At 42.6% G+C, this 16,047-nt stretch overlaps 1 protein-coding gene across 3 annotated transcripts in view; it reads left to right on the forward strand.

Annotated features, from left to right (window-relative positions):
• OTULIN (OTU deubiquitinase with linear linkage specificity) overlaps positions 1 to 16,047 on the forward strand; it is a 30,387-nt gene that overhangs the window by 11,211 nt on the left and 3,129 nt on the right. For 2 of the 3 annotated variants that reach the window (XM_081873102.1, XM_081873104.1), the window contains 6 exons: positions 2,970 to 3,046; positions 5,749 to 5,852; positions 9,150 to 9,293; positions 9,554 to 9,679; positions 11,729 to 11,998; positions 12,998 to 13,250. In XM_081873102.1, coding sequence (XP_081729228.1) covers positions 2,970 to 3,046; positions 5,749 to 5,852; positions 9,150 to 9,293; positions 9,554 to 9,679; positions 11,729 to 11,998; positions 12,998 to 13,192 — 916 coding nt within the window. In that variant the 3' untranslated portion in view covers positions 13,193 to 13,250. Of the gene's footprint in view, positions 1 to 2,969; positions 3,047 to 5,748; positions 5,853 to 9,149; positions 9,294 to 9,553; positions 9,680 to 11,728; positions 11,999 to 12,997; positions 13,251 to 16,047 lie in introns of those variants that run through there. The other variant, XM_081873103.1, reaches the window with a different exon arrangement.

Consider the following 16,047-nt stretch of genomic DNA (forward strand, 5'->3'; position numbering starts at 1 on the left):
AGGAGCTCCAAATACCAGATGGGCTTAGCACAAGTATAGACCAGAGATTGCAGAAGCTAGTGGATGCACATTGTTGTTGTTGTTTAGTTGTTTAGTCGTGTCCGACTCTTCGTGACCCCATGGACCAGAGCACGTCAGGCACTCCTGTCTTCCACTGCCTCCCGCAGTTTGGTCAAACTCATGCTGGTAGCTTCGAGAACACTATCCAACCATCTCGTCCTCTCTCCTCCCCTTCTCCTTGTGCCCTCCATCTTTCCCAACATCAGGGTCTTTTCCAGGGAGTCTTCTCTTCTCATGAGGTGGCCAAAGTATTGGAGCCTCAGCTTCAGGATCTGTCCTTCCAGTGAGCACTGAGGGCTGATTTCCTTCAGAATGGAGAGGTTTGATCTTCTTGCAGTCCATGGGACTCTCAAGAGTCTCCTCCAACACCATAATTCAAAAGCATCAATTCTTTGGTGATCAGCCTTCTTTATGGTCCAGCTCTCACTTCCATACATCACTACTGGGAAAACCATAGCTTTAACTATACGGATGCACATTGCTAGTTCTCTTTTCTTGTGTTAAGTTGGAAGAACTCTTTCTGCTCAAAGTAAATGGCTCCTGGAAGATCTGCTCTAGATCTAACCCAGGCTTCCTCAAACTTGGCCCTCCAGATGTTTTGAGACTACAATTCCCAGCTTCCCTGACCACTGGTCCTGCTAGCTGGGGATCATGGGAGTTGTAGGCCAAAAACATCTGGAGGGCCAAGGTTGAGCAAGCCTGATCTAGCCCAATTGTATTTCTTCTTAATTTATATCCCACTTTTATTTATTTTATTCCATTCCATCGCAACTATTCAACCTCCCAAATTTTCAACACCTCTTGCGATGGTTTGACCCCTTTCCGTTTTAACAGTACATATTCTACAAACACACCTTCCATATCTCCTCAAAATTATTTCTCCTGCGTATTCCCTGTCTTACCTTAATGGCTCATGTTAATTTATCATTAATAGCTACAGTGGGGGGGGAGTATTTGTTCCCCTGCTAAATTTGCCCGTTTGCCCCCTGACGAAGATAGGGGATCAAATACTTATTTCACTCATTATAATGCACATCAATCTCTGACTTTTGTCTTCTGGGTTTCCGGGGGTTTTCCTGTTGTTATTCTGTCTCTCACAGCTACAATAAGCCTACCATTAAAATTATGGACTGGCCATTTCTTCGTCAGAGGGCAAACAGGCAAATTTAGCAGGGGAACAAATTCAAAGACCTTACCTAAAATAGCTCAACAACTTATGTGTCTGAATTTTCACTTTTTGAAATATGGCAACTCTTATTTCAATTCAGCCACCTAAAAGCCTGAATAAACATGAATGTTTTTGAATTCCTCCTGAAAGTTAATAATGGTGGAGACAGATGTGTCTCACTTGGGGGACATTCCACAACTTTAGGCGGGTACCTGAGTCTCTTGGGGTGCGGGCCACAATGTGTCCTAGATGTGATGCCCTTGATGTGATGTAACCTTATGCTGATTGCCTTCAAATTAAGCCCCATATGAATTCAGAAGGATGTTACTCCCAAGTATCTGAACACAAGATTGCTGTTTTACATGTGTGGGTTTGTTTTTTGTTTTAATGTAGCAGAAGCTTTGTTAGACTGCTTTTTGAATATAATGTGATTTTTTTTTATTTCCCTTTTATGATTCCAAAGGTTTTGCCATCACCAACAAAATGCATTCTAAATCTGGGAGGCAACAATCTGATACTGTTAGAGATTTTAAGATCTTAAGAAAAGGTGTGTCTTCATTATTACTTGCTTTTGACTTTTTTTTTTTGCAACTTTTAAAGTTTTTTCTTTTCTTTTTTACTGTTGCTCAAATGAATGTACAGTCGACGCCCATTTGGTTGACTCCAACCAAGTCATTGTGTGAGCAGGTAGAATCCCATGAGCACTGAGGTCCCGCTCCGAGGGCCGTCTGGCAGTTCCCTCACTGCGAGAAGCGAGGGAACAGGGAACATTTTCCACCCTGTGGAACACCCTCCCATCAATTGTCAAGGAAATAAGTAATTATGTAAACTTTGGAAGACATCTGAAGGCAGCCCTGTACAGTCATACCTTGGTTCTCGAATGGCTTAGTTGATGAACAAATCAGCTCCCGAACATTGCAAACCCAGAAGTAAGTTTGCGAATGTTTTTCAGAAGCCGGAGGTCCGATGCAGCTTCCGTTTGACTGCAGGAAGTTCCTGCCACCAATTGGAAGCTGCACCTTGGTTTTCAAACAGTTTTGGGAGTCGAACGGACTCCCAGAATGGATTCAGTTCGAGAACCAAGGTACGACTGTATAAGGAAGCTGCGCAGGGTGGCTGGGGCTAACAAAATTATTAAGGAAACTTCTTTTTTGCTCCTGACTGTCCACACCCTGATCCGCTCCAGAGGCTTGAAGGAAAGAGCTTGTTTTCTTTTTTTGAGGGCAGACACTCAGGGGGAGGATGAGAGGGGAGGCAAAGTTCTGTTATGCTTACAGATAGTGTCCTGCTCATACGATGACTTCGTTGGATACCACCCACAATCGCTGAAAACAACCTTGTTTCTTATTAATAGCTCTTTACTCCAGGAATGGGAAATCTTTCTCGGCCCAAGGTTGACACTGGCTTTTAGGGAGTCTCCTGGGGCCCACATGATGCGGTGGGCGGGGCCAGAACCAAAAGTGGGCGGAGCAACAGGTGCGACTCCACACTTTAGCCAAAAGGCTGCATTCCACCCACACAAAATCCAGGGTTTTCTATACTGTACATGCCTCTCCTCATTTATGCAACGGAGAGCCATGATCATAAATCTAGAATGGTGGTGCCAAGGGCCAATTAGTGAGGTCTTAAAGGCCGCATCCTGTCCCTGGGCCAAAGGTTCCCCATTCCGGAGTTAACTCAAAGAAATGTCTACGGATTAGCCCTTTGCCATTATGTGAAGTGTGTATTGATGTTGTTGCAGCGAGGAGGACATGTACCGTGATGCGGAAGAAATAGAGAGAGAAAAAGTATTGCTTGTGTGTGGGACAGGCTCCTCAGGTACATTTCAGCGCTACGCATATAGAGCATGATATATTAGTTGAATTCTGTGTAAAGTAGAGATCAGCAGCCTCTCTGTGAGCGTTGCCCTCAGGGGAGCTGCCTGCCACCTGCAAACCCCAGAGGAAATAACAGAACCTATAGCATCAGGACTTGGGGGGCAGTGGGGCCGGAGCCTTGACTGCCCCCACCTTGACGCCTTGCACCAAAATGAGTTGTAAAGTTTCACCCCAAACACAACCTCATTCCCAACGGTAGTCTGTTGCTGCCTTCTAGAGTAGGATTGGGCGATACATCAATATATCACCCAATACCGGTTTGAACGTCCATATCATGATACAGTGGAACCTCGGTTTTTGAGTGTCTCAGAAGCCGAACAATTTGGAAGCCGAACTCCGAAAACCTGGAAGTGAATGGCTCCATTTTCTAACGTGCCTCAGAAGTCGAACGGTCTTCCAGAACGGATTACATTCGACCACGGAGGTTCCACTGTATCCAGGGACGCGGACTTATAAAAAATATTGGGGGGGCCCGGGAAAGCTCATGAATAATAAATAAGCTCATGAATATGCAAATAAAGTGGCGCCGCCTCCTTGTGAGCGAATAGGGGAGAGCGTGCTGCGCCTATTAATCAGCTCCAAAGGAAATTGGGTGGAGCTTTTGCTCGGGAGGGAGGGCAGGAGGCATGCAGCCCGCCCCTCCCTGTGCATTTTGGGCTGGGGGAGGGGCGGCGATGGCGCTCTGCTGGAGGGGCGCCGGAGATTATTGGGGGGGCGGAGCCCCCCCAAACGAATTTTTGAGGGGGCTCGGGCCCCCTCAAGCCCCATGGAGTCGGCGCCTATGACTGTATCGGTTTCATAGCTTTTGATCTGGCAATATATCGCAAATCATTATGTGTGTTAGGGCTGGGCGATATTTCAACTAAAATGGTTTGAAGTCCATATCATGATTTTGGTTTCATGATTTTTGACCTGCCAATCTATTACAAATCATGGTGTGTGCGTGTGCACGTGCACTCTGCAAAAATCACAATGTGGGGAAAACTGTGAAGCCAGCCTCTGCATAGCTCCATCCTTTTTTCAGACATTGTGATATATCACTATATATTGCAATGTTTAGCTGCTGATTCAGGTGGATAGCGATGTTGACCTGTCATAGTCATAATAAATAACAAGATGAAAGATGAAAAAATATATTTTAATAATTCCAGTGGCTCCTTAAAGATCAACTAAACGTACCGTATTTTTCGCTCTATAAGACGCACGAGACCACAAGATGCACCTAGTTTTTGGAGGAGGAAAACAAACAAACAAAATATTCTGAATCTCAGAAGCCAGAACAACAAGAGGGATTGCTGCGCAGCGAAAGCAGCGATCCTGCTTGCTGTTCTGGCTTCTGGGATAGCTACACAGCCTGCATTCGCTCCATAAGAGGCACACACATTTCCCCTTACTTTTTAGGAGGAAAAAAGTGAGTCTTATAGAGCAAAAAATACAGTAAGCTTTCAAGGTATGAGCTTTCGTGTGTAATACACACTTTGTTTCCTCCGCTTCAGAGTATCAGACGAAGTGTGTATTACACACGAAAGCTCATACCTTGAAAGCTTATATTTAGTTGATCTTTAAGATGCCACTGGAATTATTAAAAATGATTTTTTCATCTTTCATCTTGTTATTTATTATGATAATGTTTAGCTGGAGATACATCACGATGTTGAAAACTAGGTATCGCAGAAAGACTGCGATTAGCCTTTCCACGCAATCCCAACAAAGCTAGGTATGTAAAGCCAGTCTTCACGTTGGAGGAAGAAAATATTAGACCAGAATATCCTAAAAGGGACAAGAGCAGTGTGGGTGGGTGGGCAGTCCTTCATCTCGACTTATTTATTTTCAAGGAAGATTTCCCTGCAAGTCTTTTTTTAAAAAAATAATATTTATTCAACTTTTAAAGATTACAAAGAAAAAAAGAGAAAAGAGAAAAATACAGAAAAAAAATACAGAAAAAATACAAGCAATTAAAAAAAAAACCACAGATCAAACCTTTACATAACTTTCTTTCCTTTGCTTATTTCCTTGACCTCCTCACACCTCCCTTTTTTGTATTCTAGTTCAATTAGATATTTCAGCAAATCCTTTCCAGCTTTGTTTTTATCCTATTAATTTATCTTAATATACTGTAATTTTACATTCTCGTCTTTCACCAGTTAACAAATCCATTTTTACCTAATCCTTTGTATCATTTCTGCTGAAACCACATTACTTCATTCCAACATCCTTCTAACATTCCTTAATTTTGCAATGTTTCTGTAGATAAAGTTTAATTTTTTTCCAATCTTCTTCCACCGACTCTTCACCTGATTTCCCTGCAAGTCTTGCCCCACACCCCACTAGTCCTGCACCCACCAGTGAGACACTCCTTTTGCTTGTCAGAAATAAGCGTGAGCTCTTTAGAGAAGACTTGATTAAATGTCAAAATGGAATAGATTGAAGAAATTTAAGTAGTTTGTACCAAAGCTGATAATCTTCCTGAGTGCCCTTCACCCAGGTCTCTTGCAGCCAAAGATGCCTGCAATTTCCATAAATGTATATACAGATTGGTTTTTTTGTTTTTGTTTTTGTTTTTTTTTGTAATGCTGACAGGAACTGTGCTTCTTTTGACTTTCCCCAACTAAAATGGATTCTTTTTTCCTAATTGCAATTCAGATTTTCCAGAAAATAAGCTAAGTGTGGAACCAGAAGTCGGCATCATGGATTATTGTCAAAAAGAATGGAGAGGAACCACCTCACAGGCCAAATGTATAAGGAAGGTCTGATCTCATTTTCTTGCAATAGTGCATAGGCTTGTGTACAACAAAATCATACCAGGAAGCAGGGTGGATTTGATTTAAAAATCACTAAGTCAGTAAGACTTGATTTAATTCATCTTTTTACAGAAAGACTCATTCTTGCTGGTATAACCTTAATATTTACAACCAGATGAGGGTTTCGTTTTTGGAATAATAAATTTTCAGAGTAGTTTTTACAGTTATATCAGAAATTACTGATTTGGTTATACTGTTAGAAATACTTAGACAAGTAATTATGAAATTATTGTGAGGTTTAATAAGTTAACTGTTTATATTTGGGCAACTTTTCTGCTGTACTTTATTGGAAGGAGAAAAACAATCATTTCCTTAATAACCATTTAAACAACTTATTTAACTAAAACAATAACATTATAGCCTATGTATCCATGTTTGTTAACTGATGCAGTTAAATAAAAAAAAAAACACTTAGACTGAGTTTTAGCACACATGAAAAACTTAAAACAAATCCTTATTTCCTGATGAATAGCCTTTGGACTGTAATGTAACTTAAATAGAAAACTATCTTTAGAAAGATTTTCCCTCCAAAAGCATTTTATCTTTAAAAATCCGATTTAAATATAAAAAAACCACCTGTTTTGTTTGTTTTTTAAATCATTGATTTTTTATTCACCCTGCCTGGAAGTAGACTCACTGACTACAGAAGATGTAAATTAGTTATAACAAAAGCAAATTGATTTTGATGGCCTACTCAAAGTATGGTTTGGTTGGCTACAACTCATCTTTCTTAAAAATAAGTAAGTAAATGGATACTGTATATCCTTTAGGTGTTGTATTTCGCCTAAATATCCAATACCTAGACACTGATGTTTAGAGTAGTTTCATTCTGTGTATTTTCATTTATTTAAAATATTTATAGGTTGCCTTTCTGAGCAGAATTCTCAAGGCTGTTTATTCAAATAATAGCTACTACCACTTGAACACTAAAAATTTCCAATTTAATCATGTTATTAATAAAAAGAACAATAATACATTTTGAGCCTGGAAATGAAGCCACCAGCCAAAAGCAGCACAGTAGTGAGACAGAATATAATCTGGGAGTAAGCTGCTGGAAACTAATAATAATAATAATAATAATAATAATAATAATAATAATAATAATAATAATAATAATAAAATAAATTAATAATAATAATAATAATAATAATAATAATAATAATAATAATTATACCCCACCCATCTGACTGGGTTGCCCCAACTGCTCTGGGCGGCTTCCAACATATATAAAAGCATAATAAAACATCTAACATCCCTAAACAGGGTTGCCTTCAGATGTCTTCTAAAAGTTGTATAGTTATTTATCTCCTTGGCATCTGATGTGAGGGTGTTCCACAGGGTGGGCACCGCTACTGAGAAGGCACTCTGTCTGGTTCCCCATAGCTTCACTTCTTGCAGTGAGGAAACTGCCATTCTTCAAGGCTTTCTGAAAATCTTAAGCATGTTAACTTCATGGAAGTCAACTAGAAGTGAGTTCCACACTCCTGTGGCGACAAATGCCATCTCCCTCTTGCCCACAAAATTCACTGATACTGGTGCTTTGCAAACAAGAAGGGCCTCCATTAAGAAGAAGGCTGGTTGTTTACGGATGCAGGTGGTCCTTCAAATAAATATGACCCATGCTGTTTTGGGCTTTCCCATTTGGACGATAGGGCCATGATCTCAAACGCTATACAAGCTAAACTTCGGTGCCAAATTCGAAAGGAAGAACTGGGAGCGCACTTCTTGAATTTGGCATCCTTTTCCTCTCCCCCTCTCTGCTTGAAAGATTAATGCCAGCATGTTTCAGTGACCTCATTCTGAACCATTGTGTGTTTCTGGGCCATCTTTAAAGGCAGCCCCATGTAGAACACATCATAGTAGACTGCCTTGCCAGAGTGGTGCATGCTCTGGTTATCTCTCGCTTGGACTACTGCAATGCTCTCTACGTGGGGCTACCTTTGAAGGTGACCCGGAAACTACAACTAATACAGAATGCGGCAGCTAGACTGGTGACTGGGAGCGGCAGCCGAGACCATATAACCCCGGTCTTGAAAGACCTACACTGGCTCCCAGTACATTTCCGAGCACAATTCAAAGTGTTGCTGCTGAACTTTAAAGCCCTAAATGGCCTCGGTTCAGTATACCCGAAGGAGCATCTCCACCTCCATCGTTCTGCCTGGACACTGAGGTCCAGTGCCGAGGGCCTTCTGGCGGTTCCCTCACTACAAGAAGCCGAAGTTACACAGAACCAGGCAGAGGGCCTTCTCGGTAGTGGCACCCGCCCTGTGGAACGCCCTCCCACCAGATGTCAAAGAGAAAAACAACTACCAAACTTTTAGAAGACATCTAAAGGCAGCCCTGTTTAGGGAAGCTTTTAATGTTTAATGGGTTACTATATTTTAGTGTTCTGTTGGAAGCCGCCCAGAGTGGCTGGGGAAACCCAGCCAGATGGGTGGGGTATAAATATTATTATTATTATTATTATTATTATTATTATTATTATTATTATCAAGCCTAAATGCAACAAGGGCATGGGTTACTGTGGCCTGATCTCTCCAGATAGAGTCACAGTATGTGCTTCATCATCTGTGGGACTGCAACCCCATTGAGATTTCAGATTCTTGATTGATGCTTCTACAGTGGTACCTCGCAAGACGAATGCCTCGTAAGACGAAAAACGCGCAAGATGAAAGGGTTTTTCGTTTTTTGAGTTGCTTCGCAAGTCGATTTTCCCTATGGGCTTGCTTCGCAAGACGAAAACGTCTTGCATGTTTGTTTCCTTTTTCTTACGTCCCAGGCGCCGCGCGGCCGCGCGGATGAGTCGGCGCTGGCGGGAGCCTCGTTTGTGGGCGGCGCCGCCACCGCCTCGTCGCCTCTCCCTTCTAAATCCTGCGTGCAGCACCCGTACAGGATAGCAAGCACCAGCAGCGCCAAGAGCAGCGCGGCCAAGAGCAGCGCCAGCAGCTCGGCGGACTTTTTGCCCACGTAGAAGCCCGAGCGCAACTTGACGGTCATGGTGGCCAGTTGAAAGCGAGGGGGGAGCCTGAGCGACTGAGGAAGAAATTCAGCACAGGATCCGTGCTTCGCAAGACAAAAAAAATCGCAAGACGAAACAACTCGCGGAACGAATTAATTTCGTCTTGCGAGGCACCACTGTATAAACCAGGCCTCATATTGGGCTCCTGCACGTGAAGTTTTTGATTTTTTTGTTTGTTTGTTTGGGTGTGTACATCTAATAGTACTTCTTTGTTCTTCGCACAGGGCTACGAAGCAGTTTCACAGAAATTTATTTCGATAAGGAGAGTGCGAGGGGATAACTATTGTGCCGTCAGAGCGACGCTGTTTCAAGCCCTTAGCCAAGCTGTTCAGCTTCCTGACTGGCTGAAGAGAGAGGACATGATGTTGGTAGGTCACCAACTTCCAGCACGTCTCTTGACAGAACAAAACGGTGGTAGCTTTTGCTTAGCAGGTATTTGGGTAGGCTTGTTCACCTGCCACAAATTATTTTTTAAGTAATACCTGTGCATTCAGAGGAGAAAACACAAAAGCAAGCCTTTGGCCAGCAGGAATTAGATGCCCTGATTAAATAAAAACATATCACTAGATAATGAGTTGCCTTGTCAAATTTCTGGTAAAGATTAACTTTTATCTTCTGAAAATTGTAGCTCCCAGAGAAACTGATGGAGAAATACGGCTGGATCGCGCAATGGCAGCTCAGGCAAAAATGGACCAGCAAAGTTGAAAACTTGGTGGATGAAATTAAAGACTGTTTAATGCTACTAAAAAGCAAGGTTTGACAAATTGTGCATTCTTAGCTCACCTTACTGTCAGTTCCACATTTCTAACTATTTTAAAACAAGCAATTGGGAGATTGGAATGAGCTGGGGACTAGATGGCAGTCCAATGATCAAGGCGGCAATTTCTGCATGTGCTGTAGAGGGAAGGACAGGCATGGCCAAACATGGCCCTCCAGATGTTTTGGGACTACAACTCCCATCATCCCTAGCTAACAGGACCAGTGGTCAGGGACGATGGGAATTGTAGTCCCAAAACAGCTGGAGGGCCAAGTTAGGAGAAGGGAAACTCTGATCCTAAACCTCCTTTGCCTTGTGAGATATCTTCCAGAGAAGAGAAGGCTAAGGAGCAAAGCTTACACAAAGCCAGAGTGGAATCCCTAAGATGGCTGGATAGTGCCTTGTTTTTGTGTTGTTGTTTTTTTATTATTATTACTCCAGCAACTTGTGCAGCCAAGCTGGTGCCAAATGTATTGTTCTGCTTTCCTTTGGACCACATCAGCAAGGCCGAGAGGGGTGGGGTGGTTTTGTTGCCAGGGCAGCCCAGGACCTCCCTACACGCTGCCCAGGTTTGAGACCCGGGGAGATCTTGCAGCAGTTTGGCTTCACCGGCGGAGACACACTCTGTTGTCTCTTTGATTGAAACAAAGGACAGCAGTTTTAATCACACCACTTCAGCGAGAATCAATCCACACACTGAAACAGATTTCTCTGGGCAAATTACCCTTCCAGTTCCTTTCCGGTGTTCACATGTTTGATGGGGAGAACAGATCGTTCTGGTGCCATGTTGGTACAATATTTATTGTAATTCTTGTTACTGGTTGCTGTTTAATAGATATTTTGCTCAGTAGTCATTAATGTTATGTTGGTGCAATGTTACTTCTTACTTAATTGTGACATTTTCTTTATGAATTTGATCTGCTCCGTCTAGTGTTTTAGTTTATTTCGACTGAAATTAAATTTCATGTAGCTGCTATTGTACGTGGTTTGGCACTCAGACTTGTTTGTGGAAGCGTCACATGCAATTATGAAATCAAGGTTTTGAAATTAAGCCCTTGTCTTTTAACTCACCAATCAATCAAATAATTTAAATGTTTCTAGATTACCAACACCACAGTATACATACTCTTATGAGATGCTAGCAGCACTTTGCTACTTGGCGTTGCTTTTGAATTCTGATAAGACCCCAAATCATGGCAGTTTTAGAAGGTTCAGCCTTCCCTCTTGATTCGAAATGGTGTTCAGTCGTTTCCAAGTATAGAGAAGATCTATAGCTCCTTGATCTTCATGCAAAATTTGGGAACGCTATCTTAAGAGGTGTCCGAATGCATAGTGAAAAAACAACTTTCCAAAATATTGAGTAGAAGACTGAAGGAAGTTTGAGAACCTACAGTTGAATAGAAGCCCCACTAATTCTCCCCCTGTCCCCCAGTAATCATTTATATTTTCTCTTTCATTCCCTGCTACACTAATACATCACAACCAAATGAAACCCCCTGGCCTGCAACCTCACCAGTTTAATGTCGCCCTTTATGGATAAAAGGGACGCGGGTGATGCTGTGGGTTAAACTTGCCAATCAGAAGGTCAGCGGTTCGAATCCCCGCGACGGGGTGAGCTCCCATTGCTCGGTCCCTGCTCCTGCCAACCTAGTGGTTCGAAAGCACATCAAAGTGCAAGTAGATAAATAGGTACCACTCCGGTGGGAAGGTAAACGGCATTTCCGTGCGCTACTCTGGTTCGCCAGAAGCGGCTTAGTCATGCTGGCCACATGACCCGGAAGCTGTCTGCGGACAAACGCCAGCTCCCTTGGCCAATAAAGCAAGATGAGCGCCTCAACCCCAGAGTTGGCCACGACTGGACTTAATGGTCAGGGGTCCCTTTACCTTTACCTTTATGGATAAAAGCTTTCACTGATGGTTTTAGAGATCTGAATCCAAGCTGTCCAGAAGGGATGCTGTTTGCATTCTTTAGCGTTGTTCACACTGGACTTTTTATTTCCTGCTGTTATTTCTGCATCCCATTCATTCGTGTCTTTGCCTTTACAGTGGAAACGTCTGAGTGAAATGAAGGCCCTAGCCGAGAGGCAAGCAGCTTGCGATGAGCTTTTCAGAAGCGAGGAGGATGAATACAAACTCTACGAAGCTGTGAAATTTCTCATGCTCAATACGGCAATCCATTTGTACGAAGACAACGAGAAGGGGAAGGAGGTCCCCGTCTTCGCCTGGCTTCTCTTTGCCCGGGATACGTCCAGCAACCCTTCCCAACTGATGGAAAACCACTTGAATCAACTTGGTCACACGGGAGGCCTTGAACAAGTAAGTTCCTCACGTTCAACCAAAACGGGATCTAACATTCGTTCCCTGCCGTTCATTAGGAGAAGGGGAAGCAGATGTTGATTTGGTGCAGTCCAGAACTCTACCTTTATAGGCCCAAGCAGGACCTGCCAAGCAAAGTAGCAGGGAATCTCAAGGGAATCTACAATTCTGACTTTGATGTTTCTCCTAATGCATAACCGAAATCTGTGGCCTTGCAATTTCCGCCTTCCTTTGGGCGTTCTCCTTAAGCAGAGGTTGGCCGGCTATCGGTCAGGGATGCTGAAGGTTGCATCCTGCACTGAGAAGCAGGAATTGGACCAGAAGACCTCCAAGGTTCTTTCCAACTGCATGGATCACTGAAAAAACAAATCCAATGCTTACACTGGCATTTCCCTCTGAGTATATAACTACAGGTGAAACTTGAAAAATTAGAATATCAGAATATTTATCGTCCATAATCATCACAATTATAACAAATTATGCCATAATCATCACAATTGTAACAAACAAAGGCTTGAGCTATCTCGCTTTGCATATCATGAGTCTATCTCATATATTAAAGGTAAAGGTAAAGGGGCCCCTGACCATTAGGTCCAGTCGTAGCAGACTCTGGGGTTGTGGCGCTCAACTCGCTCTATAGGCTGAGGGAGCCGGCGTACAGCTTCCGGGTCATGTGGCCAGCATGACTAAGCCGCTTCTGGTGAACCAGAGCAGCACACGGAAATGCCGTTTACCTTCCCGCAGGAGTGGTACCTATTTATCTACTTGCACTTTGACGTGCTTTCGAACTGCTGGGTTGGCAGGAGCAGGGACCGAGCAACGGGGGATCACCCCATTGCGGGGATTCGAACCGCCGACCTTCTGATCGGCAAGTCCTAGGCTCTGTGGTTTAACCCACAGCACCACCTGCGTCCCAGAATACATTTCCAGAATACATTCGGCCAAATCGGTTATTTTTCTTTTTAAGTCTTTTTTTCACTTTCTCCCCTTGATACCTAGGTGGAGATGTTTCTCCTGGCTTATGCCCTGCAACACACCATTCAGGTCTATCGACTCTATAAGTACAACACAGATGAATTCATCACTCTTTACCCCAACGACCCAGAAGAGGCCTGGCCAATTGTAACCCTTATAACTGAAGATGACAGACATTATAATATTCCTGCTCGAGTCTGCGAAGAGACTAGTTTGTAAAAAAACCAAAACAAAAAACAAACAGGTGCGTAAATGGAATAAACAACTTAAAAGCAAATCTTCTTAGTTTCTGGTTTATTTTCCCCCCAGCAAATGCAGTTAAATTTTCAACACTTCTGAAATTAAAATGTAGTTCCAAGTCTCTTTGTTTCACCAATAGGCAAAAGTAGTTTGTCCTGTCTATTGGATAAATTTCTAAAAAAGGTTAATTTTTAACCAAGATTCTCTTCCATGGGAAGCGATGATGCCCACTTAAAATGCAAGACGTGTCGCTTTCCGAATCAGGATTCGCCATACAAATCAAGACACCAAAAGAATCAACTCCAAACTCATTTTTGCAATATTTGTGACCAAGCCCAGGAGATCCAAGTACAGAAGCAGTTTCTGTCCAGAGATGCTCTTATTGGATCTGGAGGCACATTGTGTGTGTCAATTTGCACACGTCGTCTCAAGACAGCATCCCCATTTGCGCTAATAATAATAATCATGATTTTATTATTTAATACCTCGCCCATCTGGCTGTAGGTGTGGCTTACGAGTTTGCATTTGCAATGCAGATGAGAATACACATCTCCCAGCCACTTCTCCCAAGCAATGGACGCGTCGCTGCATTTAACCATGTATGTGGAGTGGAGCCATTATGTGCAACGTAAGAGGTTGGTTGAAACATTGGTATGTTTTTCGTCCACAGGACACAGCTGCTCCGGTGACCTTAAGAGCTTCTAGGAGAAATGCAACAGGAAGCTTAGCGCTGATTACTCTTAATCCTCTCCAGGGTTATTTTAACCCCCACATTTGCAGGCAAGGAAAGGCTACGAGAGAGACCAGAGCTGCCCTGTTTTTACTGAACAATAATAATTTGAAAAATCTATTGAAACCAGACATTATAAGTTCATTTTAGGCTGGGTAGTTCACAAGTCTTTGTTTAATGTTTTGTATTTTTCTCAGAAGACCCTCGGCACTGGACCTCAGTGTCCGGGCAGAACGATGGGGGCTTTGTAATCTGCCTGGACTTGGGGGGGGACTCATTTCCTTGGGATGCTGGGCGGCAAAAGCCAACCCCCCCCTTTTTTATATCATAATCCCAAATGTTAAATGTCTGAATTTTGATGACTTTAGTCATTTCTTTAGGCTGAAGGAGAGGGAGAGAAGATTACAAGGAGTTTCCACAGAATCTGAGGAGGACTCTCTTTCCTTCAAGGTTTTTAAACAAAAGTTGGATGGTCATCTGTCATGTATGATTTAGTTTAGTTACCTGCACCAGAGGGTTGGACTAGATGACCCTCGGTGTCCCTTACAACTCTACAATTCTGTCTCATAAATGGTGGCATAGTTGTCACTTAATAATGCAATAGACTCATCTGACAGATGTGTGCATAACTCAGTTATCAGCTACTGGAGTTTTGGTATGTTCATCGTGACGGAGTTAATGGAAACACTTTCTCTCTGAAAGTGTCTCCTTCCATAACAGTAAATTTTACTGAATTTGGGGGGCTGGTTGATGTAAAGCCAAAGCCTTCCATCATGTCACCCTTGCTGTTTAATGTGACAAAGTAGTAATCCTGATTCATATCCCACTGATTTAAGATGCTGCAGCCGTTGCTAGGGCTTCCTTCTTCCATATATCACAAGCCAAGAGAACATAAGTCTGTGGCTGGTCGTGGACCTTAGTTGTTGAATAGCGTGGCGAGATTGAAAGCAGATCTTTTTCCCCCTGAAAAGACCATTATCAAAGCAATCTTAGTTCTACCATTAGTGCTGGCTGGTTCATGATAGATTGGCAGCGAATGCGTTTCTGGTTTAATTGCTGTAGTACAGAAGCGTGAATTTATTGTACTCTTGTCGTTCCCCTTCTTTATAGGAAAAAATTATACACAGAGAAGTGTTACTGAAAGAGGAACAAGAATTGTAATTCCAGTTAACCATGAGATGGAACAGTAGCATTTGATGCTCAGTTCTACCAATATTTCCCTCATGTGTGCATGTTAAAAGCAAATACTTTAACTCCACCATTGTCTAAATAAATAAAAATGAAAAAATTGTCCAGTAGCACCTTAGAGTCCAACTATGATAGTTTTCTCCCACTATATATAAGGGTCTGGTGACTTCTGTTTCAGTATATCTGAAGAAGTGGGCATGCACACGAAAGCTTATACCCAGAACTAACTTATTTGGTCTCTAAGGTGCTACTGGACAATTTTTATTTTTTATTTTTATTTTTATTTCGTCGGTGTCAGACCAACACAGTTACCTACCTGAATCCACCATTGTCTGTATGCTTGCAGAATGAAGGCCGCCAATCACAATTCCCTCAAGGGCAGGTATAGGCAAACTCGGCCCTCCAGATGTTTTGAGACTACAATTCCCATCATCCCTGACCACTGGTCCTGTTAGCTAGGGATGATGGGAGTGGTAGGCCAAAAACATCTGGAGGGCCGAGCTCACGGGTATTGTGTTTTCTAAGCCTAGCAAGTACTGGCTTTAGCAAAGCTATGTGTTTGTGACTGTATATGTGTGGCCTTTGCTAGCAATTTAGGAGGAGAGACCACTTGGAGCAGGATATGAATCTCTAGATTTTAAACGGAGCACTTTACAATATGGCAGAATGTGGGTTAAATTTACTTCCCCTTGAGACTCAAAGCTTAATTTAAAATTACTTAATATGTATTATCTCCATCATTTTTCTTCCCTCCAAGACTTGAGATAGCTTATTGACAAAGAGCTAAGCCACCAGAGTGTTTAAAAGCTGACTAAACTGACCCCAACTAAACAGTCCAATCGTTAAAAGAAGGCAAAGGCATTTGCATTTGCCAACATAAAATCTATAAATCCACATTACTCTGCAACTTCTAGCA

The sequence above is a fragment of the Podarcis erhardii genome (assembly GCF_964252035.2).
Source record: "Podarcis erhardii genome assembly, chromosome: 8".
Lineage (NCBI taxonomy): Eukaryota > Metazoa > Chordata > Lepidosauria > Squamata > Lacertidae > Podarcis > Podarcis erhardii.